The following is a 27,155-nucleotide window of genomic DNA, read 5'->3' as shown; positions in this document are numbered from 1 at the left end:
CCTAGAAGAGCGTTATCGTTTGTGAAATAAGTGCTGCCTTCCCAATGAGTATTTTTTTTTTTCAATAAACCAGTACATAACCCTGAGTCGTATTTGGACAACAATTTCATTTGGATATGTCTGAGGCTGTTAAGTTAAGGGTCTGACTTATCAGATTTTGGAGGAAACGCCTGGTTATCTTAACTTTAATGTTACTGCTGCAGAACAGTGTTAAAACCATTTACTGATAACGGAAGTGACATGTCAGAATACATTGCCTCTCTGTACTCTGCATTGTTAAAAATAAATGGATTTAACCTCCAGTAAGAGGTACCCGAGCCCAAACAGCAGTGATAGGTGGTGCATTAGTATTTGGCATCGTCTGATTTTCCTTTTGATGCTCTAGTTTAGTCAATTTATTAGGTTAAAAAAATTGTTCAGTGAGGCCTCAATGAGGATAATATTAATGGTAGGATTTATGTCAGAGGCCTACTAACCAGTTACATATTTAGTCAGACTCAGTGAATGGAGTAGAATTGCATGGATGACTTTCAAATAAGACTTTTCCACCTGCTGCCGACCATTCAATGGCACAAATAATGCTTAATTAACCTGTAGACATCATGTGGTGCAGTAAAGTCCAAACATAAATTTGTTACTTAACATATGTACATTGCTTCTTATTACAGAGATGATGGTGTTGGAAATTATTAGCTGGTAGTATCTGGAAGATTCCAGGTATCTAAACATACGAAAAAGTAAGCTTAATAAACCAAATAGTGATGAAATATACGCAAGGAAGCAGTAATCTGATAGCCCCCTTGTCTTGTAGATGGATATACTTTTTGCACCAGTTATGGGAAAGATAATTGAAAAAGGTTTTTATACATACCTTTTTTAAATGGCGGCTTTTTAATATGTTCTTTTCCTTATTCTGTTAGACCTTCTCTGACCTGGTGTATGGCATGTTCAGTTGGACTATCCCAATTGCTGTAGCTCTTTCATGTCTTGGTGGACTGAATTCATCAATCCTAGCAGCATCTAGGTAATGAATGTACTTTATTGTTTATAACATACATTGATTTATTCCTCATTTTTGTTATGATTTACCTACGTTTCTCTTTTATTAGTGTGATATCCTTTGTGTTTCATAGTTTTCATATTTGTTCTGTGTATGCCTTCGGTGTCCAGGAAAGAAATCAAAGTATAAATATGAAATGTATATTTCTTCATAATATTTTTGTTTAGAATGTGCATGGTTAGACATTGAAATCCCTCCAATTTGCTGCTGTATTTATTTTCCTGCACATGATATAGAACTTAAAAGGAATTCAGACCACGTTTAAATAGTGACTTTTTTTTTCTTTCAAATATGTTTATTAACTATTCGCTGTCTTACATATGCAAGTCCTTTTGCGGCAACATCTTGTTTTTATCATACATATCAGTCAAGCAATCCGTGTTCATGTTATACTTTACAGATACTTTGTTACATAACTTCTTAGACATTTTGATTACCATATAGTTTTTGTTAATCACTGATTCTAACATACTAACATTTCTACTTTAAATGGTTATTTACTTCGTGATTCTTTGTTAACGTTTTGAATTATGTGGCCTCATAACAGACTCAACTTCAAACTATATATAAACTTAATGGCTTATGTGGGTGGGCCTTTACATCTTTTAAAGGAAGACTCTGCCGGGGCACTTCATTGAGCAGGGATGGCCAGCCATCCGTTCTCCCACCTTTCCAGCAATTATGTAGCTATTTGTGTCCAGTCCCTCTCTACCCTTTGTCATTGGGTGCGGCCTATTGGTGTGTCCGTCATTGCCCCAGCTCTAGTTCCAGGGACCTTCCCCAAGGGCCAAGTCTGTTGGACGTATTGGTCATCTCATCCTACCATCTTGGGAGCTATCGGTCTCTTCAATAGGCCGTCCCAGCTTGTCACTAAGTCCTCCCACTCTGGAGCAATGGGGGTCTGGCGAACTTCCCTGGCCTCCTCGGCCTTTAAGACCTGCAGTTCAGCCCTGGTCCATCTTGTAACATCGCCTTTCCATTCAGTCAGCGAGGAGTGGCTGGAGGCCTTCCAGCCCCTCATGATCAGTCTTTTATAAAGGGCCAGAGTCCGGTCCAGGAAACGAACCTTCCTGCCTGCCATACGTGCTACAATCTGAGCTGTGTCTATCTCACCGTGGGCGGTACACAAATCCAGATGTCCCCTGCCCGCCTGCCAATCAGACACCCATTGTAGTTGAGATGCTAGGTAATATGCCTCGAAGTCAGGGGCACCCAGTCCGCCCACATGAGTCGGTCTACAAATGGTCGTCAGTGCAGTGCGTCTACGACCATCATCCCATATTAACTCCCTGAGCAAAGCGTTCAACTCGTGAAACCACACCGAGGGGACCAGTAGTGGTAAGTTAGCAAAGTAGTAGAGTAGGCGAGGAAGCATAATCAGTTTAGATAGCGCTACTCTGGCCATTATTATTATCTTCAGTGAGCGCCAGAACCCAACCGAGGACTGTAGGGATCGGAGTGCCCTGCCAAGATTACCATCCCAGAGATCACTCAGGTCGCAAAATATTTGAATGCCCAGATAGTTGAAGGTCCGCGGGGCCCAGTTCATGTCCATTGGGCATGCTCCAGGGCGTGCACTGCCTGGCAGCATGGGAAACACGAATGTCTTTCCTCGGTTAAGGCGAAGCCCAGACAACGCCCGAAGTCCTCTAGGATCCTCAAAACCCATGGAAGTCCACTGGTCCCATCCCTCAGGTAAATAAGTGTTCGATGGCATATGTTGCTGCAGATACACATGTTTCGCACAGTCCGCTGCCTGGTGTTGGGCTCGGAGTATTACAAGTTGTTTTTCTTCGAAGAAGTCTTTTTTGGTCACAGGACCGAAGGACTCCTCCCTCTTCGGCTCCATTGCGCATGGGCGTCGACTCCATCTTAGATTGTTTTTTTCCGCTGTCGGGTTCGGACGTATTCCTTTTCGCTCCGTGTTTCGGTTCGGAAAGTTAGTCAGAATCTCGGAAGAAAGCGTCGGTATTGTTCCGTTCGGTATCGGGATAGTTAGGTACATCGACACCGATCATCGGAAGACTTTGGGGTAGCTTCGATTCCCCCATCGGGGCCTGGTCGGCCCGACCGCGTGCGACATCGAAGCCGATGGAACGGACCCCGTTTCGTTTCTGCCCAAAATGTCACAGTAAGTATCCTTATACAGATCAGCACTTGGTCTGTAACTTGTGCTTGTCCCCCGAGCACAAGGAGGATACCTGTGAGGCCTGTCGAGCCTTCCGGTCCAGAAAAACACTCCGGGACCGAAGAGCCAGGCGTCTACAAATGGCGTCCACGCCAACAAAACAACGTTTCGACGACGAAGAGGAAACATTCTCGGTTCCGGAATCAGAATCCGGAGACTCCGACGTCGAACAACAGCAACAAACGGTGAGTAAGACGTCGAAAATTAAAACCATCGAGAAGACAAAAGCCCAGGGGACGCCACTGCCAACAGGCCATGGCTCGACCCATAAAACCGGCGACCCGTCGAAGGCGCCGAAAAAGGGCAAACCGATAGCGAAGACACCCGACTACGGTCGAGGGACCGCCATGGAGCAACCTCGGAGCCGAGATAGCGGCTCCGAGAGGCAAAAACAAGATGCCGGCACCGAAAAAAATCGGCACCGAGACACACTGCCGAAAGCCACAAAAATTCTGTCGGTGCCAAAGCCGAAAAAAGATTCTCTCTCGGCGCCGAAAAGTTCCACACCTTCATCCTACACAGAGGAACAAGGAATAAGTGGCCAGATGCACAGATTTGGACAAGAGCTCCAAAGTGTAGAATCAGACTACACACAAAAGAGACTGTACATCCAGCAAGACACAGGGAAGATATCAACCCTTCCCCCAATAATGAGGAAAAGAAGGATCGGACTTCTCAAGGATGACGCACAACCACAAGCCAAAGTGGTTAAAAAAAGTCACGCCTCCGCCCTCTCCACCACAACAGGCATCGCCGGCACAAACACCGCCACAAATGCACTCACCGGCGCAAACTACCATAAGTCAAGATAATCAGGATCAAGACGCTTGGGACCTATATGACACCCCAGTGCCGGACAATGATCCCGATTCATACCCCACAAAGCCGTCACCGCCAGAGGACAGTACCTCATACTCTCAACTGGTGGCTAGGGCTGCAGAATTCCACAATGTCCAACTGCATTCCGATCCTATAGAGGATGATTTTTTATTTAACACCCTCTCGGCTACACATAGCCAATATCAATGTCTCCCAATGCTACCAGGGATGTTACGGCACGCAAAACAAATTTTTGAAGAGCCCGTAAAATCACGAGCCATCACCCCAAGGGTGGATAAGAAATACAAACCACCACCCACAGACCCAGTGTTTATTACTTCGCAGTTACCACCTGACTCCGTAGTAGTAGGGGCAGCTCGCAAGAGAGCAAATTCCCATACATCTGGCGACGCCCCACCTCCGGACAAAGAAAGCAGAAAATTTGATGCGGCAGGAAAAAGAGTAGCATCACAGGCAGCCAACCAGTGGCGCATCGCAAATTCTCAAGCGCTGCTGGCCAGATATGACCGCGCACACTGGGATGAGATGCAACTTCTCGTAGACCATCTTCCCCAGGAATACCAAAAAAGGGCGCAGCAAATAGTTGAAGAGGGACAAACGATCTCAAACAATCAAATCCGCTCTTCACTGGACGCAGCCGATACTGCAGCGAGAACAGTCAACACTGCTGTCACCATAAGGAGACACGCTTGGCTCCGCACTTCAGGCTTCAAACCTGAAATCCAGCAGGCTGTCCTTAATATGCCCTTCAACGAGAAACAACTTTTTGGCCCTGAAGTGGACACAGCCATTGAAAAACTTAAAAAGGACACAGACACGGCCAAAGCCATGGGCGCACTCTACTCCCCGCAGAGCAGAGGCTCTTTTAGAAAAACTCCATTTAGAGGGGGGTTTCGTGGCCAACCCACAGACACCACCAGCCAACAAACAAGAACCACACCATATCAGGGTTCATTCCAAAGGGGAGGTTTCAGGGGATATAGAGGGGGTCAATTCCCAAGGAGTAGGGGAAGATTCCAGACTCCAAAAACTCCTCCACCTAAACAGTGACTTTCAAGTCACACAACCCCTTCACTCAACACCAGTGGGGGAAGACTAAGCCAATTCTACCAATCTTGGCAGCAGATTACAACAGACAATTGGGTATTAGCAATAATCCAACATGGCTATTGCATAGAATTCCACAAATTCCCACCAAACATCCCTCCAAAAACACGCAAAATGTCACCACAACATTTAGAACTTTTAGGACTAGAAGTTCAAGCACTACTGCAAAAGGATGCAATAGAGTTAGTACCAGTACAACAAAAAAACACAGGAGTTTACTCCCTGTACTTTCTAATTCCAAAAAAAGACAAAACATTAAGACCAATATTAGATCTCAGGACACTAAATACCTACATCATATCGGACCACTTTCACATGGTCACACTACAAGACATCATTCCACTGCTCAAACAGCAAGATTACATGACCACATTAGACCTAAAAGATGCGTACTTTCATATACCGATACACCCTTCTCACAGAAAGTACCTAAGGTTCGTATTCAAAGGAATACATTACCAATTCAAAGTGTTGCCATTCGGAATAACAACTGCACCAAGAGTGTTCACAAAATGTCTAGCAGTAGTAGCAGCACATATCAGGAGACAACAGATACATGTGTTTCCTTACCTGGACGATTGGCTAATCAAGACCAACACAGTAAAAAAGTGCACAAACGACACCACATATGTCATACAAACCCTTCACAAACTGGGGTTCTCCATCAACTATACAAAATCACACCTCGAACCGTGTCAGACACAACAATATCTAGGAGCAACCATCAACACATCAAAGGGAATTGCCACTCCAAGTCCACAAAGAGTGCAAGCATTCCATAAGGTAATAAGTGCTATGTTTCCAAACCAAAAGATACAAGCAAAATTTGTGCTAAAACTTCTAGGCATGATGTCATCATGCATAGCCATTGTCCCAAACGCAAGACTACACATGCGACCCTTACAACAGTGCCTAGCATCACAATGGTCACAGGCACAGGGTCAACTTAAAGATCTGGTGTTGGTAGACCGCCAAACATACCTCTCGCTTCTATGGTGGAACAGCAACAATTTAAACAAAGGGCGGACATTTCAGGACCCAGTGCCTCAATACGTTATAACAACAGATGCTTCCATGACAGGGTGGGGAGCACACCTCAATCACCACAGCATTCAAGGACAATGGGATGTACACCAAACAAAATTTCATATCAATTACCTAGAACTGTTAGCAGTATTTCTAGCGTTAAAAGCCTTTCAACCCATAATAACACACAAATACATTCTTGTCAAAACAGACAACATGACAACAATGTATTATTTAAACAAACAAGGAGGAACACACTCAACACAATTGTGCCTCCTAACACAAAAAATATGGCAGTGGGCGATTCACAACAACATTCGCCTAATAGCACAATTTATTCCAGGGATCCAAAACCAACTAGCAGACAACCTTTCGCGAGACCACCAACAAGTCCACGAATGGGAAATTCACCCCCAAGTTCTGAACAAGTACTTTCAAATTTGGGGAACACCCCAGATAGATTTGTTCGCAACAAAAGAAAACGCAAAATGCCAAAACTTCGCATCCAGGTACCCACACCGCGAATCACAAGGCAATGCTCTATGGATGAGTTGGTCAGGGATATTTGCATACGCTTTTCCCCCCTCTCCCTCTCCTTCCATATCTAGTAAACAAGTTGAGTCAAAACCAACTCAAACTCATACTGATAGCACCCACATGGGCAAGACAACCTTGGTATACAACTCTACTAGACCTTTCACTAGTACCGCATGTCAAACTACCCAACAGACCAGATCTGTTAACACAACACAAACAACAGATCAGGCATCCAAACCCAGCATCATTGAATCTGGCAATTTGGCTCCTGAAATCCTAGAATTCGGACACTTAGACCTCACACAAGAATGCATGGAGGTCATAAAACAAGCTAGAAAAGCTTCCACTAGACACTGCTATGCATCTAAGTGGAAAAGATTTGTTTGCTACTGCCATACCAATCAAATCCAACCATTGCATGCCTCTACAAAGGACTTAGTGGGATACTTACTACATTTGCAAAAAGCGAATCTCGCTTTTTCATCTATAAAAATACACCTCGCAGCAATATCTGCTTACCTACAAACTACTCATTCATCGTCTCTATTTAGAATACCAGTTATTAAAGCATTCATGGAAGGGCTAAAAAGAATTATACCACCAAGAACACCACCAGTTCCTTCATGGAACCTTAACATCGTCTTAACAAGACTCATGGGTCCACCTTTCGAACCCATGCATTCCTGTGAAATGCAATATCTAACCTGGAAAGTCGCATTTCTCATTGCAATCACATCCCTCAGAAGAGTAAGTGAAATACAGGCATTTACCATACAAGAACCATTTATTCAAATACACAAAAATAAAATAGTTCTAAGAACAAATCCAAAATTTCTACCAAAAGTAATCTCACCATTCCATTTAAATCAAACAGTAGAATTGCCAGTGTTCTTCCCACAACCAGATTCCGTGGCTGAAAGGGCACTACATACATTAGACATCAAAAGAGCACTAATGTACTACATTGACAGAACAAAGCTAATCGGGAAAACAAAACAACTGTTCATAGCTTTTCAAAAACCACACATAGGAAATCCAATCTCTAAACAAGGCATTGCTAGATGGATAGTCAGATGTATTCAAACATGCTATCTTAAAGCCAAAAGAGAATTGCCTATTACACCAAAGGCACACTCAACCAGAAAGAAAGGTGCTACAATGGCCTTTCTAGGAAACATTCCTATGAGCGAAATATGTAGGGCTGCAACCTGGTCTACGCCTCATACATTTACTAAACACTACTGTGTAGACGTACTAAATGCACAACAAGCTACAGTGGGCCAAGCTGTACTAAGAACATTATTCCAAACTACTTCAACTCCTACAGGCTAAACCACCGCTTTTAGGGGAGGTAACTGCTTTATAGTCTATGCGAAACATGTGTATCTGCAGCAACATATGCCATCGAACTGAAAATGTCACTTACCCAGTGTACATCTGTTCGTGGCATTAGTCGTTGCAGATTCACATGTGCCCTCCCGCCTCCCCGGGAAGCCTGTAGCCGTTTACAAGTAGATCTTAAATCTTAAACATTTGTGCATTTGTAAATAATTATTATAAACTTTTTATGTACATACGTATTCACTCCATTGCATGGGCACTATTTATAGCAAACAACTCCATCCTCACCCTCTGCGGGGAAAACAATCGAAGATGGAGTCGACGCCCATGCGCAATGGAGCCGAAGAGGGAGGAGTCCTTCGGTCCCGTGACCAAAAAAGACTTCTTCGAAGAAAAACAACTTGTAATACTCCGAGCCCAACACCAGGCAGCGGACTGTGCGAAACATGTGAATCTGCAGCGACTAATGCCACGAACAGATGTACACTGGGTAAGTGACATTTTCAATATCGTCGGCATACAGAGAGACAATATGTTCAGTTGGTCCCCATTCAATTCCCTTACCTACATCTTCCCACTGCAGCCGGGATGAATAGTGACTTTTAAAATGCATGGTTTGGTATACCTCTACTATTAACTACCATCGAACACCTTTGCTTGAAAGAGTTCTTTTCTCATAATTTCTATATTGTCTGTTAGCATTTGCTCCTACATACCTTTTCCTTGCCAGTTCTTTAAATGTGTCTTCTAATCGCTTCTAAAGATCCTTTTTTTCACCCTGTCTGGCTGGCTCTTGCTTTTGATGCAACCTATTCCTTTTATTTCGTTGTTGGTTTATTTGTTTCATATGGTTTATTGCATGCATTTAGTTTGCAGATGACCTCTTACTTTGTAGCAAGCACACTGCATTATCTGATACATACCGTTCGGTGGCATGTGTAGCTGCAGATACACATGCTGTGCATAGTCCGCCGTCTGGTGTTGGGCTCGGAGTGTTACAAGTTGTTTTTCCTCGAAGAAGTCTTTTCGAGTCACGAGACCGAGGGACTCCTCCCACCTTGGTTCCATTGCGCATGGGCGTCGACTCCATCTTAGATTGTTTTTTTTCCGCCATCGGGTTCGGACGTGTTCCTTTTCGCTCCGTGTTTCGGGTCGGAAAGTTAGTCAGAATCTCGGAAAAATTTGTCAGTATTGTTTCGTTCGGTATCGGGATAGTTAGAACAAATCGACACCGAACCTTGAAGAGCTCCGGTGACCCTTCGGGGTAATTTCGACCCCTGTCAGGGCCTGGTCGGCCCGACCGCGTGCAACATCGAGACTGATGGAACGGACCCCGTTCCGATTCTGTCCTAAATGGCACAATAAGTATCCGTATACGGATCAACATTTGGTCTGTAACTTGTGCCTGTCCCCCGAGCACAAGGAGGATACGTGCGAAGCCTGTCGTGCGTTTCGGTCGAGAAAAACGCTCAGAGACCGAAGAGCCAGGAGGTTGCAGATGGCGTCCACGCCGACAGGACAACAACAGTTCGAGGAGGAGGAAGAAGAAACTTTCTCCATCCACGAGTCGGATTCCGAAGAATTCGACGTCGAAGATCAACCAACCGTGACTAAGACGTCGAAACAAAAAACACATGAAAAGACTGACAAAGCCCAGGGGACGCCACCGCCAACAGGCCATAGCTTAACCTGGAAAGTAGGTGACCGTCCATCGGCACCGAAAAAGGGCGAGCTGGTGTCGAAGTCGTCCGACTCGGGTCGAGACACAGGCACGCAGCAATCTCGGGACCGACAGAGTGGTGCAGAAAAGGGTCGACACCGAGACAGCGGCACCGAAGCTGCACAGCACAGCGGCACCGAAGCTGCTCAGCACAGCGGCACCGAAGTTGGTCGGCACCGAGACGGAACGACACCGAAAAAGAAAAAGATCTTGTCGGAGCCGAGAAAATCCAAAGACACGGTTTCGGTGCCGAAACACCCGGCAACCGAACCGAAAACTGGTTCCTACTCAGAGGAACAAGGAATGTCCTCTCAACTAAAAAGACATAGATTTGAGGAGGAATTACAAACAATAGAGCCAGATCACACGCAAAAGCAGATCTTTATTCAGAAGGATACAGGGAAGATCAGCACTCTTCCCCCAATCAAAAGAAAAAGGAAACTTGACTTCCAGCAAGGAGACAAGCAACCACAAGCAAAAGTGGTAAAGAAGGTAACTCCACCACCCTCACCACCACCATCAACTCATGCATCACCGGCACAAACTCCACCATTAACACACTCACCAGCTCATACCACAATGAGCCAGGATGATCCGGATGTATGGGACCTCTAGGATGCTCCAGTATCGGACAATAGCCCAGAGTCGTACCCAACTAAACCGTCACCACCTGAGGACAGTATATCCTATGCACAGGTGGTAGCTAGGGCAGCCGAATTCCATAATGTATCGCTACATTCGGAGCCTATTGAGGATGACTTCCTCTTTAACACCTTGTCCTCCACCCATAGCCATTATCAAAGCCTTCCCATGCTCCCAGGAATGCTAAGACACTCGAAACAGATATTTCAGGAGCCAGTTAAAAGCAGAGCCATAACTCCAAGGGTGGAGAAAAAATACAAGGCACCGCCCACAGACCCTGCTTTTATCACATCACAACTGACACCGGACTCAGTAGTTGTGGGGGCAGCTCGTAAGAGAGCCAACTCGCATACATCAGGCGACGCACCACCTCCGGACAAGGAGAGCCGCAAATTTGATGCAGCGGGAAAAAGGGTTGCAGCACAAGCGGCAAATCAGTGGCGCATCGCCAACTCGCAAGCACTCCTAGCGAGATACGACAGGGCTCATTGGGATGAGATGCAACATTTCATCGAACATCTCCCCAAAGAGTTCCAAAAACGAGCGCAACAGGTGGTGGAAGAGGGGCAAAGTATCTCGAACAACCAGATACGATCTGCCATGGATGCAGCGGATACAGCTGCAAGAACAATAAATACTGCAGTCACGATAAGGAGGCACGCATGGCTGCGCACATCTAGCTTCAAACCTGAAATACAACAGGCTGTGCTCAATATGCCGTTTAATGAACAGCAATTGTTTGGGCCGGAGGTGGACACTGCAATTGAAAAATTAAAAAAGGACACCGACACAGCCAAAGCCATGGGCGCACTCTACTCCCCGCAGGGCAGAGGCACATTTGGCAAATTTCGTAAAACAACTTTTAGGGGAGGGTTTCGAGGACAACCCACAGACGCCAGCACCTCACAAACAAGACCACCTACCTACCAGGGACAATATCAAAGGGGAGGCTTTCGGGGACAATACAGATGGGGCTAATTCCCAAGAAACCGGGGAAAATTTCAAGGTCCCAAAACCCCTCAAAATAAACAGTGACTCACAGGTCACACAACCCCTTCACACAACACCAGTGGGGGGAAGACTAAGCCAGTTCTACAAATCTTGGGAGGAAATAACAACAGACACTTTGGTCTTAGCAATTATCCAACATGGTTATTGCATAGAATTTCTCCAACTCCCTCCACACGTCACACCGAAAACACACAATATGTCAAAACAGCATATAGACCTTCTAGGACTAGAAGTTCAAGCATTACTGCAAAAAGACGCAATAGAATTAGTACCAATTCCACAAAAGAACACAGGAGTTTACTCACTGTACTTTCTAATACCAAAAAAGGACAAAACTCTAAGACCAATACTAGATCTCAGAACACTAAACACCTACATCAAATCGGACCACTTTCACATGGTCACGTTACAAGACGTAATCCCATTGCTCAAACAGCAGGACTACATGACAACATTAGATCTAAAGGACGCGTATTTCCATATACCGATACATCCCTCGCACAGGAAATACCTAAGGTTCGTATTCAAGGGAATACATTACCAATTCAAAGTGTTGCCATTCGGAATAACAACTGCGCCAAGAGTCTTTACAAAATGTCTAGCAGTAGTAGCTGCACATATCAGGAGGCAGCAAATACACGTGTTCCCTTACTTAGACGACTGGTTAATCAAGACCAACACGCTAACAAAGTGTTCACATCACACAAATTATGTTATACAATCCCTTTACAAGCTGGGTTTCTCCATCAACTATGCAAAGTCACACCTTTTGCCGTGTCAAACACAGCAATACTTAGGAGCGACAATCAACACAACAGAAGGGATAGCCACTCCAAGTCCTCAAAGGGTTCAAACATTTCACAAAGTGATGCAGGCCATGTATCCAACACAAAAGATACATGCAAAGATGGTATTAAAACTCCTAGGCATGATGTCCTCATGCATAGCCATTCTCCCAAACGCAAGATTGCACATGCGGCCCTTACAACAGTGCCTAGCATCACAATGGTCACATGCACAGGGTCAACTTCTAGATCTGGTGTTGATAGACCGCCAAACATACATCTCGCTTCTATGGTGGAACAGTACAAATTTAAACAAAGGGCGGCCTTTCCAAGACCCAGTGCCAACATACGTTATAACAACGGATGCTTCCATGACACGGTGGGGAGCACACCTCAATTAACACAGCATCCAAGGACAATGGGACGTACATCAAAGAAAGTTTCATATAAATCACCTAGAACTACTAGCAGTATTTCTAGCGTTGAAAGCATTCTAACCCATGATAACCCACAAATACATTCTTGTCAAAACAGACAACATGACGACAATGTATTATTTAAACTAACAGGGGGGGACACACTTGACACAGTTGTGTCTCCTAACACAAAAAATATGGCATTGGGCAATTCACAACCACATTCGCCTAATAGCACAATTTATTCCAGGAATCCAGAACCAGCTAGCAGACAATCTCTCTCGGGATCACCAACAAATCCATGAATGGGAAATTCACCCCCAAATGCTGAACACTTACTTTCAAATTTGGGGAACACCTCAAATAGATCTATTTGCAACAAAAGAAAACGCAAAATGCCAAAACTTCGCATCCAGGTACCCACACCAGCAATCCCAAGGCAATGCTCTAAGGATGAATTGGTCAGGGATATTTGCGTACGCTTTTCCCCCTCCCCCTCTCCCTCTCCTTCCATATCTAGTAAACAGATTGAGTCAAAACAAACTCAAACTCATACTAATAGCACCAACATGGGCAAGACAACCTTGGTATACAACACTACTCGACCTGTCAGTAGTACCTCATGTCAAACTACCCAACAGACCAGATCTGTTAACACAACACAAACAACAGATCAGGCATCCAAACCCAGCATCGCTGAATCTAGCAATTTGGCTCCTGAAATCCTAGAATTTGGACACTTAGACCTCACACAAGAATGTATGGAAGTCATAAAACAAGCTAGAAAACCATCCACTAGACACTGCTATGCAAGTAAATGGAAAAGATTTGTTTGTTACTGCCATAATAATCAAATTCAACCATTGCATACATCTCCAAAAGATGTAGTAGGATATTTACGACATTTGCAAAAATCAAATCTAGCATTCTCTTCCATAAAGATACATCTCGCAGCAATATCTGCGTACCTGCAGATTACTCATTCAACTTCCCTATTTAGAATACCTGTCATTAAAGCGTTTATGGAAGGCCTAAAGAGAATTATTCCACCAAGGACACCACCTGTTCCTTCATGGAACCTCAACATTGTCTTAACAAGGCTCATGGGTCCACCTTTCGAACCCATGCATTCTTGTGAAATGCAATACTTAACGTGGAAAGTTGCATTTCTCATTGCCATCACATCGCTAAGAAGAGTAAGTGAAATTCAAGCATTTACCATACAAGAACCATTTATTCAAATACACAAGAATAAGGTAGTTCTAAGAACAAATCCAAAATTCTTACCCAAGGTTATCTCACCGGTCCACTTAAATCAAACAGTAGAATTACCAGTGTTCTTCCCACAGCCAGATTCAATAGCTGAAAGAGCACTACATACATTAGACATCAAGAGAGCACTAATGTACTACATTGACAGAACAAAACTAATTAGAAAGACAAAACAACTATTTATTGCCTTTTGTAAGGAAATGCCTCCTTGGCATGGTTGCCCCCTGACTTTTTGCCTTTGCTGATGCTATGTTTACAATTGAAAGTGTGCTGAGGCCTGCTAACCAGGCCCCAGCACCAGTGTTCTTTCCCTAACCTGTACTTTTGTATCCACAATTGGCAGACCCTGGCATCCAGATAAGTCCCTTGTAACTGGTACTTCTAGTACCAAGGGCCCTGATGCCCAGGAAGGTCTCTAAGGGCTGCAGCATGTCTTATGCCACCCTGGAGACCTCTCACTCAGCACAGACACACTGCTTGCCAGCTTGTGTGTGCTAGTGAGGACAAAACGAGTAAGTCGACATGGCACTCCCCTCAGGGTGCCATGCCAGCCTCTCACTGCCTATGCAGTATAGGTAAGACACCCCTCTAGCAGGCCTTACAGCCCTAAGGCAGGGTGCACTATACCATAGGTGAGGGTACCAGTGCATGAGCATGGTACCCCTACAGTGTCTAAACAAAACCTTAGACATTGTAAGTGCAGGGTAGCCATAAGAGTATATGGTCTGGGAGTCTGTCAAACACGAACTCCACAGCACCATAATGGCTACACTGAAAACTGGGAAGTTTGGTATCAAACTTCTCAGCACAATAAATGCACACTGATGCCAGTGTACATTTTATTATAAAATACACCCCAGAGGGCACCTTAGAGGTGCCCCCTGAAACTTAACCGACTATCTGTGTAGGCTGACTAGTTTTAGCAGCCTGCCACAAACCGAGACATGTGGCTGGCCCCATGGGGAGAGTGCCTTTGTCACTCTGAGGCCAGTAACAAAGCCTGCACTGGGTGGAGATGCTAACACCTCCCCCAGGCAGGAATTGTCACACCTGGCGGTGAGCCTCAAAGGCTCACCTCCTTTGTGCCATCCCAGCAGGACACTCCAGCTAGTGGAGTTGCCCGCCCCCTCCGGCCAGGCCCCACTTTTGGCGGCAAGGCCGGAGAAAATAATGAGAAAAACAAGGAGGAGTCACTGACCAGTCAGGACAGCCCCTAAGGTGTCCTGAGCTGAAGTGACTCTAACTTTTAGAAATCCTCCATCTTGCAGATGGCGGATTCCCCCAATAGGGTTAGGATTGTGACCCCCTCCCCTTGGGAGGAGGCACAAAGAGGGTGTACCCACCCTCAGGGCTAGTAGCCATTGGCTACTAACCCCCCAGACCTAAACACGCCCTTAAATTTAGTATTTAAGGGCTACCCTGAACCCTAGAAAATTAGATTCCTGCAACTACAAGAAGAAGGACTGCCTAGCTGAAAACCCCTGCAGCGGAAGACCAGAAGACGACAACTGCCTTGGCTCCAGAAACTCACCGGCCTGTCTCCTGCCTTCCAAAGATCCTGCTCCAGCGACGCCTTCCAAAGGGACCAGCGACCTCGACATCCTCTGAGGACTGCCCCTGCTTCGAAAAGACAAGAAACTCCCGAGGACAGCGGACCTGCTCCAAGAAAGGCTGCAACTTTGTTTCCAGCAGCTTTGAAAGAACCCTGCAAGCTCCCCGCAAGAAGCGTGAGACTTGCAACGCTGCACCCGGCGACCCCGACTCGGCTGGTGGAGATCCGACACCTCAGGAGGGACCCCAGGACTACTCTGATACTGTGAGTACCAAAACCTGTCCCCCCTGAGCCCCCACAGCGCCGCCTGCAGAGGGAATCCCGAGGCTTCCCCTGACCGCGACTCTTTGAACCTAAAGTCCCGACGCCTGGGAGAGACCCTGCACCCGCAGCCCCCAGGACCTGAAGGACCGGACTTTCACTGGAGAAGTGACCCCCAGGAGTCCCTCTCCCTTGCCCAAGTGGAGGTTTCCCCGAGGAATCCCCCCCTTGCCTGCCTGCAGCGCTGAAGAGATCCCGAGATCTCTCATAGACTAACATTGCGAACCCGACGCCTGTTTCTACACTGCACCCGGCCGCCCCCGCGCCGCTGAGGGTGAAATTTCTGTGTGGGCTTGTGTCCCCCCCGGTGCCCTACAAAACCCCCCTGGTCTGCCCTCCGAAGACGCGGGTACTTACCTGCAAGCAGACCGGAACCGGGGCACCCCCTTCTCTCCATTCTAGCCTATGTGTTTTGGGCACCACTTTGAACTCTGCACCTGACCGGCCCTGAGCTGCTGGTGTGGTGACTTTGGGGTTGCTCTGAACCCCCAACGGTGGGCTACCTTGGACCAAGAACTGAACCCTGTAAGTGTCTTACTTACCTGGTAAAACTAACCAAAACTTACCTCCCCTAGGAACTGTGAAAATTGCACTAAGTGTCCACTTTTAAAACAGCTATTTGTCAATAACTTGAAAAGTATACATGCAATTTTTATGATTTGAAGTTCCTAAAGTACTTACCTGCAATACCTTTCAAATGAGATATTACATGTAGAATTTGAACCTGTGGTTCTTAAAATAAACTAAGAAAAGATATTTTTCTATAACAAAACCTATTGGCTGGATTTGTCTCTGAGTGTGTGTACCTCATTTATTGTCTGTGTATGTACAACAAATACTTAACACTACTCCTTGGATAAGCCTACTGCTCGACCACACTACCACAAAATAGAGCATTAGTATTATCTCTTTTTGCCACTATCTTACCTCTAAGGGGGGAACCCTTGGACTCTGTGCATACTATTCCTTACTTTGAAATAGTGCATACAGAGCCAACTTCCTACATTGGTGGATCAGCGGTGGGGTACAAGACTTTGCATTTGCTGGACTACTCAGCCAATACCTGATCACACGACAAATTCCAAAATTGTCATTAGAAATTCATTTTTGCAATTTGAAATTTTTCTAAATTCTTAAAAGTCCTGCTAGGGCCTTGTGTGTTAAGTCCCTGTTTAGCATTGTCTTTTAGAGTTTAAAAGTTTGTTAAAAGTTTGAAATTAGATTCTAGAAACAGTTTTAGATTCTTAAAAAAGTATTCCAACTCTTAGCAGAATAATGTCTGATACAGAGATGCAGGTGGTGGAACTCGACACCACACCTTACCTCCATCTTAAGATGAGGGAGCTAAGGTCTCTCTGTAATATAAAGAAAATAACCATTGGCTCCAGACCTACCACAATTCAGCTCCAGGAGCTGTTGGCAGAGTTTGAAAAAGCCAACCCCTCTGATGATGACATCACAGAGGAAGAAATTAGTGACTTGGAGGCCAATGTCCCTCCGCCAGTCCTAAATAGGGAGAACAGGACCCCTCAAGTCCTGTCTCCAACTGTGTTAGTCAGAAATAGTGAGTCCCTCACAGGAGGGTCCCACATTTCTGAAATCACTGAGGATGCTCTCAGTGAAGATGACCTCCTGTTAGCCAGGATGGCCAGAAGATTGGCTTTAGAGAGTCAGCTCCTAGCCATAGAAAGGGAAAGACAAGAGATGGGCCTAGGACCCATCAATGGTGGCAGCAATATAAATAGGGTCAGAGATTCTCCTGACATGTTAAAAATCCCCAAAGGGATTGTGACAAAATATGAAGATGGTGATGACATCACCAAATGGTTCACAGCTTTTGAGAGGGCTTGTGTAACCAGAAAAGTGAACAGATCTCACTGGGGTGCTCTCCTTTGGGAAATGTTCACTGGAAAGTGTAGGAATAGACTCCTCACACTCTCTGGAAAAGATGCAGAATCTTATGACCTCATGAAGGGTACCCTGATTGAGGGCTTTGGATTCTCCACTGAGGAGTACAGGATTAGGTTCAGGGGGGCTCAAAAATCCTCGAGCCAGACCTGGGTTGACTTTGTTGACTACTCAGTGAAAACACTAGATGGTTGGATTCAAGGCAGTGGTGTAAGTAATTATGATGGGCTGTACAATTTATTTGTGAAAGAACACCTATTAAGTAATTGTTTCAATGATAAACTGCATCAGCATCTGGTAGACCTAGGACCAATTTCTCCCCAAGAATTGGGAAAGAAGGCGGACCATTGGGTCAAGACAAGGGTGTCCAAGACTTCAACAGGGGGTGACCAAAAGAAAGGGGTCACAAAGACTCCCCAGGGGAAGGGTGATGAGACAACCAAAACTAAAAATAGTAAAGTCTTCTACAGGCCCCCAAAAACCTGCACAGGAGGGTGGGCCCAGAGCCTCTTCACAAAACAATGGGTACAAGGGTAAAAACTTTGATCCCAAAAAGGCCTGGTGTCATAGCTGTAAACAGCATGGACACCAAACTGGAGACAAGGCCTGTCCCAAGAAAGGTTCCACTCCAAACTCCCATCCAGGTAACACTGGTATGGCTAGTCTCCAAGTGGGATCAACAGTGTGCCCAGAGCAAATCAGGGTCCACACTGAAGCTACTCTAGTTTCTGAGGGTGGGGTGGATTTAGCCACACTAGCTGTCTGGCCGCCTAACATGCAAAAATACAGACAGCAACTCTTAATTAATGGGACTAGAATAGAGGGCCTGAGGGATACAGGTGCCAGTGTCACCATGGTGACAGAGAAACTGGTTTCCCCTGGCCAATACCTGACTGGAAAAACTTACACAGTCACCAACGCTGACAATCAGAGAAAAGTACATCCCATGGCAATGGTTACTTTAGAATGGGGAGGGGTCAATGGCCTGAAACAGGTGGTGGTCTCCTCAAATATCCCAGTGGACTGTCTGCTTGGAAATGACCTGGAGTCCTCAGCATGGGCTGAGGTAGAACTAAAAACCCATGCAGCAATGCTGGGTATCCCTGAACTGGTGTGTGTGAAAACAAGAGCACAGTGCAAGGCACAGGGTGAACAAGTAGAGCTGGAGTCTGGAAGAATGGCCCAGCCTACCAAGAGAACAGGAAAGTCAGTTGGGAAACCAACTGCAACACAGCAAAAGAAAGGGAACCTCTCTTCTCAGGAAGAAGTTCTGCCCTCTGAGGGAACTGAGCCTTTGGAGCTTGAACCTTACCAGGTTGAGCTCTTAGGCCCAGGGGGACCCTCAAGGGAGGAGCTGTGTAAGGGACAAGAAACCTGTCCCTCTCTTGAAGGCCTTAGGCAGCAAGCTGCTGAAGAGTCCAAAGGCAAGAAAAATGGAACACATAGGGTCTATTGGGAAGATGGGCTCCTGTACACTGAGGCCAGAGACCCCAAACCTGGTGCCACTAGGAGAGTGGTAGTGCCTCAGCTGTTCAGGAAGTTCATCCTAACATTGGCCCATGACATTCCCCTTGCTGGACATTTGGGACAAACCAAGACGTGGGAGAGGTTAGTCAACCACTTCTACTGGCCCAATATGTCCAACATGGTTAAGGAGTTTTGCCTCTCCTGCCCCACCTGTCAAGCCAGTGGTAAGACAGGTGGGCATCCAAAGGCCCCCCTCATTCCACTTCCAGTGGTGGGGGTTCCCTTTGAAAGAGTGGGTGTGGACATAGTTGGTCCACTAGAACCTCCCACAGCCTCAGGAAACATGTATATCCTGGTAGTAGTGGATCATGCTACCAGGTATCCTGAAGCTATTCCTCTTAGGTCGACTACTGCCCCTGCAGTAGCCAAGGCCCTCATTGGTATCTTTACCAGAGTGGGTTTCCCTAAGGAGGTGGTGTCTGACAGAGGTACCAACTTCATGTCAGCATACCTAAAGCACATGTGGAATGAGTGTGGAGTGACTTATAAATTCACTACACCATACCATCCACAAACTAATGGCTTGGTTGAGAGATTCAACAAGACATTAAAAGGCATGATCATGGGGCTCCCAGAAAAACTCAAAAGGAGATGGGATGTCCTCTTGCCATGTCTGCTTTTCGCTTACAGAGAGGTGCCACAGAAGGGAGTAGGATTCTCACCCTTTGAACTTCTGTTTGGTCATCCTGTAAGGGGACCACTTGCCCTTGTTAAAGAAGGCTGGGAGAGACCTCTCCATGAGCCTAAACAGGACATAGTGGACGATGTACTTGGCCTTCGCTCTAGAATGGCAGAGTACATGGAAAAGGCAACCAAAAACCTTGAGGCCAGCCAACAGCTCCAGAAGTTTTGGTATGACCAAAAGGCTGCACTGGTTGAGTTCCAACCAGGGCAGAAAGTCTGGGTTCTGGAGCCTGTGGCTCCCAGGGCACTCCAGGACAAATGGAGTGGCCCTTACCCAGTGCTAGAAAGGAAGAGTCAGGTCACCTACCTGGTGGACCTGGGCACAAGCAGGAGCCCCAAGAGGGTGATCCATGTGAACCGCCTTAAGCTCTTCCATGACAGGGCTGATGTAAATCTGTTGATGGTAACAGATGAGGATCAGGAGGCAGAGAGTGAACCTCTCCCTGATCTTCTGTCATCAGACCCAAAAGATGGCTCAGTAGATGGAGTGATCTACTCAGACACCCTCTCTGGCCAACAGCAAGCTGATTGTAGGAGAGTCCTACAACAGTTTCCTGAACTCTTCTCCTTAACCCCTGGTCAGACACACCTGTGTACCCATGATGTGGACACAGGAGACAGCATGCCTGTCAAAAACAAAATCTTTAGACAGTCTGACCATGTTAAGGAAAGCATCAAGGTGGAAGTCCACAAGATGCTGGAATTGGGAGTAATTGAGCGCTCTGACAGCCCCTGGGCTAGCCCAGTGGTCTTAGTCCCCAAACCTCACACCAAAGATGGAAAGAAAGAGATGAGGTTTTCTGTGGACTACAGAGGACTCAATTCTGTCACCAAGACAGATGCTCATCCAATTCCAAGAGCTGATGAGCTCATAGACAAATTAGGTGCTGCCAAATTCTTAAGTACCTTTGACTTGACAGCAGGGTACTGGCAAATAAAAATGGCACCTGGAGCAAAAGAGAAAACAGCATTCTCCACACCTGATGGGCATTATCAGTTTACTGTTATGCCCTTTGGTTTAAAGAATGCCCCTGCCACCTTCCAAAGGTTGGTGAATCAAGTCCTTGCTGGCTTGGAGTCCTTTAGCACAGCTTATCTTGATGATATTGCTGTCTTTAGCTCCACCTGGCAGGATCACCTGGTCCACCTGAAGAAGGTTTTGAAGGCTCTGCAATCTGCAGGCCTCTCTATCAAGGCATCCAAATGCCAGATAGGGCAGGGAACTGTGGTTTACTTGGGCCACCTTGTAGGTGGAGGCCAAGTTCAGCCACTCCAACCCAAGATCCAGGCTATTCTGGACTGGGTAGCTCCAAAAACCCAGACTCAAGTCAGGGCATTCCTTGGCTTGACTGGGTATTACAGGAGGTTTGTGAAGGGATATGGATCCATTGTGACAGCCCTCACTGAACTCACCTCCAAGAAAATGCCCAAGAAAGTGAACTGGACTGTGGAATGCCAACAGGCCTTTGACACCCTGAAACAAGCAATGTGCTCAGCACCAGTTCTAAAAGCTCCAGATTATTCTAAGCAGTTCATTGTGCAGACTGATGCCTCTGAACATGGGATAGGGGCAGTTTTGTCCCAAACAAATGATGATGGCCTTGACCAGCCTGTTGCTTTCATTAGCAGGAGGTTACTCCCCAGGGAGCAGCGTTGGAGTGCCATTGAGAGGGAGGCCTTTGCTGTGGTTTGGTCCCTGAAGAAGCTGAGACCATACCTCTTTGGGACTCACTTCCTAGTTCAAACTGACCACAGACCTCTCAAATGGCTGATGCAAATGAAAGGTGAAAATCCTAAACTGTTGAGGTGGTCCATCTCCCTACAGGGAATGGACTTTATAGTGGAACACAGACCTGGGACTGCCCATGCCAATGCAGATGGCCTTTCCAGGTTCTTCCACTTAGAAAATGAAGACTCTCTTGGGAAAGGTTAGTCTCATCCTCTTTCGTTTGGGGGGGGGGGGGGGGGGTTGTGTAAGGAAATGCCTCCTTGGCATGGTTGCCCCCTGACTTTTTGCCTTTGCTGATGCTATGTTTACAATTGAAAGTGTGCTGAGGCCTGCTAACCAGGCCCCAGCACCAGTGTTCTTTCCCTAACCTGTACTTTTGTATCCACAATTGGCAGACCCTGGCATCCAGATAAGTCCCTTGTAACTGGTACTTCTAGTACCAAGGGCCCTGATGCCCAGGAAGGTCTCTAAGGGCTGCAGCATGTCTTATGCCACCCTGGAGACCTCTCACTCAGCACAGACACACTGCTTGCCAGCTTGTGTGTGCTAGTGAGGACAAAACGAGTAAGTCGACATGGCACTCCCCTCAGGGTGCCATGCCAGCCTCTCACTGCCTATGCAGTATAGGTAAGACACCCCTCTAGCAGGCCTTACAGCCCTAAGGCAGGGTGCACTATACCATAGATGAGGGTACCAGTGCATGAGCATGGTACCCCTACAGTGTCTAAACAAAACCTTAGACATTGTAAGTGCAGGGTAGCCATAAGAGTATATGGTCTGGGAGTCTGTCAAACACGAACTCCACAGCACCATAATGGCTACACTGAAAACTGGGAAGTTTGGTATCAAACTTCTCAGCACAATAAATGCACACTGATGCCAGTGTACATTTTATTATAAAATACACCCCAGAGGGCACCTTAGAGGTGCCCCCTGAAACTTAACCGACTATCTGTGTAGGCTGACTAGTTTTAGCAGCCTGCCACAAACCGAGACATGTGGCTGGCCCCATGGGGAGAGTGCCTTTGTCACTCTGAGGCCAGTAACAAAGCCTGCACTGGGTGGAGATGCTAACACCTCCCCCAGGCAGGAATTGTCACACCTGGCGGTGAGCCTCAAAGGCTCACCTCCTTTGTGCCAACCCAGCAGGACACTCCAGCTAGTGGAGTTGCCCGCCCCCTCCGGCCAGGCCCCACTTTTGGCGGCAAGGCCGGAGAAAATAATGAGAAAAACAAGGAGGAGTCACTGACCAGTCAGGACAGCCCCTAAGGTGTCCTGAGCTGAAGTGACTCTAACTTTTAGAAATCCTCCATCTTGCAGATGGAGGATTCCCCCAATAGGGTTAGGATTGTGACCCCCTCCCCTTGGGAGGAGGCACAAAGAGGGTGTACCCACCCTCAGGGCTAGTAGCCATTGGCTACTAACCCCCCAGACCTAAACACGCCCTTAAATTTAGTATTTAAGGGCTACCCTGAACCCTAGAAAATTAGATTCCTGCAACTACAAGAAGAAGGACTGCCTAGCTGAAAACCCCTGCAGCGGAAGACCAGAAGACGACAACTGCCTTGGCTCCAGAAACTCACCGGCCTGTCTCCTGCCTTCCAAAGATCCTGCTCCAGCGACGCCTTCCAAAGGGACCAGCGACCTCGACATCCTCTGAGGACTGCCCTTGCTTCGAAAAGACAAGAAACTCCCGAGGACAGCGGACCTGCTCCAAGAAAGGCTGCAACTTTGTTTCCAGCAGCTTTGAAAGAACCCTGCAAGCTCCCCGCAAGAAGCGTGAGACTTGCAACACTGCACCCGGCGACCCCGACTCGGCTGGTGGAGATCCGACACCTCAGGAGGGACCCCAGGACTACTCTGATACTGTGAGTACCAAAACCTGTCCCCCCTGAGCCCCCACAGCGCCGCCTGCAGAGGGAATCCCGAGGCTTCCCCTGACCGCGACTCTTTGAACCTAAAGTCCCGACGCCTGGGAGAGACCCTGCACCCGCAGCCCCCAGGACCTGAAGGACCGGACTTTCACTGGAGAAGTGACCCCCAGGAGTCCCTCTCCCTTGCCCAAGTGGAGGTTTCCCCGAGGAATCCCCCCCTTGCCTGCCTGCAGCGCTGAAGAGATCCCGAGATCTCTCATAGACTAACATTGCGAACCCGACGCCTGTTTCTACACTGCACCCGGCCGCCCCCGCGCCGCTGAGGGTGAAATTTCTGTGTGGGCTTGTGTCCCCCCCGGTGCCCTACAAAACCCCCCTGGTCTGCCCTCCGAAGACGCGGGTACTTACCTGCAAGCAGACCGGAACCGGGGCACCCCCTTCTCTCCATTCTAGCCTATGTGTTTTGGGCACCACTTTGAACTCTGCACCTGACCGGCCCTGAGCTGCTGGTGTGGTGACTTTGGGGTTGCTCTGAACCCCCAACGGTGGGCTACCTTGGACCAAGAACTGAACCCTGTAAGTGTCTTACTTACCTGGTAAAACTAACCAAAACTTACCTCCCCTAGGAACTGTGAAAATTGCACTAAGTGTCCACTTTTAAAACAGCTATTTGTCAATAACTTGAAAAGTATACATGCAATTTTTATGATTTGAAGTTCCTAAAGTACTTACCTGCAATACCTTTCAAATGAGATATTACATGTAGAATTTGAACCTGTGGTTCTTAAAATAAACTAAGAAAATATATTTTTCTATAACAAAACCTATTGGCTGGATTTGTCTCTGAGTGTGTGTACCTCATTTATTGTCTATGTGTATGTACAACAAATGCTTAACACTACTCCTTGGATAAGCCTACTGCTCGACCACACTACCACAAAATAGAGCATTAGTATTATCTCTTTTTGCCACTATCTTACCTCTAAGGGGAACCCTTGGACTCTGTGCATACTATTCCTTACTTTGAAATAGTGCATACAGAGCCAACTTCCTACACCTTTCAAAAACCTCATACAGGAAATCCAATTTTAAAACAAGGTATTGCTAGATGGATAGTTAGGTGCATCCAAACCTGCTATCTTAAAGCAAAGAGAGAGCTGCCTATTACACCAAAGGCACACTCAACCAGAAAGAAAGGTGGTACCATGGCCTTTCTAGGAAATATTCCAATTAACGAAATATGTAAGGCAGCAACATGGTCTACGCCTCATACATTTACTAAGCACTACTGTGTAGATGTGTTATCTGCACAACAAGCCACAGTAGGTCAATCTGTACTAAGAACTTTATTTCAAACTACTTCCACTCCTACAGGCTGAACCACTGCTTTTGGGCAGATAACTGCTTACTAGTCTATGCACAGCATGTGTATCTGCAGCTACACATGCCACCGAACGGAAAATGTCACTTACCGAGTGTACATCTGTTCGTGGCATTAGTCGCTGCAGATTCACATGCGCCCACCCGCCTCCCCGAGAGCCTGTAGTCGTTTAGAAATAGATCTTCAACATTTGTACATTTGTAAATATATTACATTAAACCTTCATTTTGTACATACGTATTTATTCCATTGCATGGGCACTGTTATTACCATACACAACTCCTACCTCACCCTCTGCGGGGAAAACAATCTAAGATGGAGTCGACGCCCATGCGCAATGGAACCAAGGTGGGAGGAGTCCCTCGGTCTCGTGACTCGAAAAGACTTCTTCGAGGAAAAACAACTTGTAACACTCCGAGCCCAACACCAGACGGCGGACTATGCACAGCATGTGAATCTGCAGCGACTAATGCCACAAACAGATGTACACTGGGTAAGTGACATTTTCCTTTTGACACATCCTCCCTGGAATATACTAAAACATTTTTTGCATTCATCCTCAAAGACCTTGTCATTTGCTTCTTGTTTGTCAGTGTTAGAATGGGTTGCGCCTCATTCCAAATCATGCCTCTGCCCTATATTCTGTTTTAGATCTCTTCTCATACTCAAAGGCTTCAAACCACACAAATGAGAGGAACCCTTTCCTGCAAGCTTAATACCTTGCAAAGTTTACGCACTCAATTTGATAGATTTTGTCTCTATTAAACCTTATGCCTCAGTTGAGGGAAAGTCCAAAGTTCGGATTATTTGACGGATTGAAATGTTACAAAAAGTGCCCATTTAAGCAAGTTTAGTATAATTGTGATGGGTAATTTATCTTTTGTTCAACATGTACACAAAATTGCTATTGTCCTGTCATATTTGAATGAATGGGCCCTGTTAGCTTTTCGCTGGCCATTGGAATGCTCCTTATTCATTGTCGCTATCAAGGTATATTTGAACAAACAATTTTGTAAATCTTTCTATATGGGGCTTTAATTTGATCATATTGTGTAGTGACTCTGAAAATTAGTCGTAGAACAAATTAATCAAGATTTGTGGGATTTCAGTTAACAAAGATCCAAGGTAACCAGGTGAGAGCCGGAGACTCAATCCCCCTACAAGTCAATCTGGAGTTACTGCTAACGCGTACTTGGATGAAGGAAGAACCAAGTTGACTGTTAAAATAGTGAGGGTTCTGCATTCTAATCAAAATTCTGCAAAAATCCCACAGTTGCAGCACATTAAGAAATCTTTGTCCAGTTTACGGATTGAAATCCTGTCTATGACCCAGATAATATTTCCTAAAATGACAAGATAATTTATTGTAATTGTAACATGAGTCTCAAAAAGATGGAGAGTTTGTTCTTTCAAAATGTAACAATAAAAGCTAAATTAAGTTATCAGTCTTCTACCAGTCCTACATTATTATTGGTACAAAAAGCACAAGGTAAAATATAAGGACACATTTGAACAGATTACCTCTGCTGTTTGTAATCTTTGGGAAATGCTTTTCTATCTTCCGTTTGCTCTTGAGGCCTACTCGGACAGGAAGTCTAATTGTCTAGCGGAAGACAGTTTTAGCTCTTTCACTGAGATAATACAGTCTATAGGGAAGGGGCCATAAGGTCTGCCACCCTCAACTGATTGTCATTCACACATTGATCAGCCCACATTTGTCATTGGTTTATAGTAATTGGCATTCAAGGTGTACAACATTATGCCACTATAAGGTATCTAGCCATTTCCTGTGTGTTGCGGTCAAGTGAGTCCTAAAAGGAAAGGCTTCAACTCCAGTCACATGTTGTCTGCAGTACACTGATTCGTATTTAATACAATAATGGTGATATAAATAGTGAAATGAGTAAGCTCCCCACAGCATACTATTGCTGGATGGTAACCTAGGACAAATATGACAAACCATTGTCTTTGCTGCTACATTAAATAAAGCGCAGGGAAGTGCAAACAGCATTGAGAAGTGAGGGGCATAGAACACTGGAAGAAGTAGCTTCATTCCATATATCCTAAAAAGCTGATACAATGTCAGGCTGGGACAGATAATAGGCCCTGTTACCAAATTAAAAGTTAAAAGAAAGGCCAACCCCGGGCTGGTAAGGCTGGAGAGCAGTCAGATGTAGGGCTGGCTATGCGATCCACAGCACCACAAGGATTTTAGAAGCTAATCAAAGTCACTT

The 27,155-nt window shown here is 46.1% G+C and overlaps 1 protein-coding gene across 2 annotated transcripts in view; it reads left to right on the top strand.

Moving 5' to 3' along the window:
- SLC7A6 (solute carrier family 7 member 6) overlaps window positions 1-27,155 on the top strand; it is a 433,424-nt gene that overhangs the window by 200,825 nt on the left and 205,444 nt on the right. For both annotated transcript variants that reach the window (XM_069217253.1, XM_069217254.1), the window contains one exon: window positions 921-1,024. In XM_069217253.1, coding sequence (XP_069073354.1) covers window positions 921-1,024 — 104 coding nt within the window. The remainder of the gene's footprint in view (window positions 1-920; window positions 1,025-27,155) is intronic.

Source organism: Pleurodeles waltl, chromosome 12 (assembly GCF_031143425.1).
Source record: "Pleurodeles waltl isolate 20211129_DDA chromosome 12, aPleWal1.hap1.20221129, whole genome shotgun sequence".
NCBI lineage: Eukaryota > Metazoa > Chordata > Amphibia > Caudata > Salamandridae > Pleurodeles > Pleurodeles waltl.
The sequence above is the reverse complement of the archived record's forward strand: the minus strand, read 5'-3'. Positions and strand labels throughout refer to the sequence as shown.